A 1,281-nucleotide genomic window follows, 5' to 3' on the forward strand; every position below is an offset into this window, starting at 1 on the left:
GTGTAAAGCACATTTGTACATTCATTGCCCTCATCATTCTCAAAACATTTGCTCTCCACCTAAGCTCCTGGCATCAGATCCTCATTTTCCCCTCACTCCCCACTCCCCTCTCCCTCATGAACTCTTGATAATTTATAAATTATTATTTTGTCATATCTTGACCTGTCCGACGTCTCCCTTCACCCACTTTTCTGTTGTTCAACTCCCAGGGAGGAGGTTAAATGTAGAGCCTTATAATCGGTTCCCCCTTTCCAACCCACCCTCCCTCCACCCTCCTTGTGACTCTCAATTGAGCTATTCAGCCATGTGACTTCATAGTCTGGCACAGACTAGGAGTTGTGTGCCCTTTGGGCATTTATTGGCAGCACTAAAAGGGCTCTATACCATTTCCTGATCCATCTGCAACAATAAATCTGTCTCCATTGCTCAAAAGTGAAACCCACTCCAACCCCTCCTGGACCCAGTTAGATGGCTTAGGGAGTAAATATTGGCCAGGCAATTGCTCCCTGTGAATACAACAACCTGCTCATTTAGCAGTTCTTGGTCTTTAAAATGTGGGCATAGCTCAGAATTGTTTGCATTCTGAGTCTGCCCTAGGAGAGCAGTATGTTGCAATGGCACTGGACCACTGACTGCATGGATTTACTGAAGGGACCACTGTATTTTGGCCATTTGAGGCCATTAACATCACCAACAATGAGAGAATGGTTGTGAGAATCCTCAAGCCAGTGAAGAAAAAGAAGATAAAATGAGAGGTTAAGATTCTGGAGAACCTTCGTGGTGGAACAAATATCAGTAAGCTGTTTGACACTGTAAAGGACCCTGGGTCAAAGACCCCAGCTTTGGGATTTGAATATATCAATAACACAGATTTTAAGCAACTCTACCAGATCCTGACAGACTTTGATATCCGGTTTTATATGTATGAACTACTTAAAGCTCTGGATTACAGCCACAGCAAGGGGATCATGCACAGGGATGTGAAGCTTCACAATGTCATCCTAGATCACCAGCAGAAAAGGTTGCGACTGATAGATTGGGGTCTGGCTGAGTTCTACCATCCTGGGCAGGAATGCGATGTCCGGGTGGCCTGGAGGTACTTCAAAGGGGCCTGAGCTCTTTGTGGGCTATCAGATGTATGACAATCGCTTGGATATGTGGAGTTTGGGCTGTATGTTAGCAAGCGTGCTCTTCCGAAAGGAGCCCTTCTTCCATGGACAGGACAACTATGACCAGCTTGTCCGCGTTGCCAAGGTTCTGGGTACAGATGTTCTGGGTATT

At 45.7% G+C, this 1,281-nt stretch overlaps 1 protein-coding gene across 1 annotated transcript in view; it reads left to right on the plus strand.

Moving 5' to 3' along the window:
• The window catches only part of LOC101651641 (casein kinase II subunit alpha'-like), a 31,233-nt gene that overhangs the window by 27,444 nt on the left and 2,508 nt on the right, over positions 1 to 1,281 (plus strand). Inside the window, 2 exon segments of the mRNA XM_045290254.1 lie at positions 678 to 1,103; positions 1,105 to 1,276. Coding sequence (XP_045146189.1) covers positions 678 to 1,103; positions 1,105 to 1,276 — 598 coding nt within the window.

This window comes from Echinops telfairi, unplaced genomic scaffold (assembly GCF_000313985.2).
Source record: "Echinops telfairi isolate 266 unplaced genomic scaffold, ASM31398v2 ScPeMD7_35;HRSCAF=133_0, whole genome shotgun sequence".
NCBI lineage: Eukaryota > Metazoa > Chordata > Mammalia > Afrosoricida > Tenrecidae > Echinops > Echinops telfairi.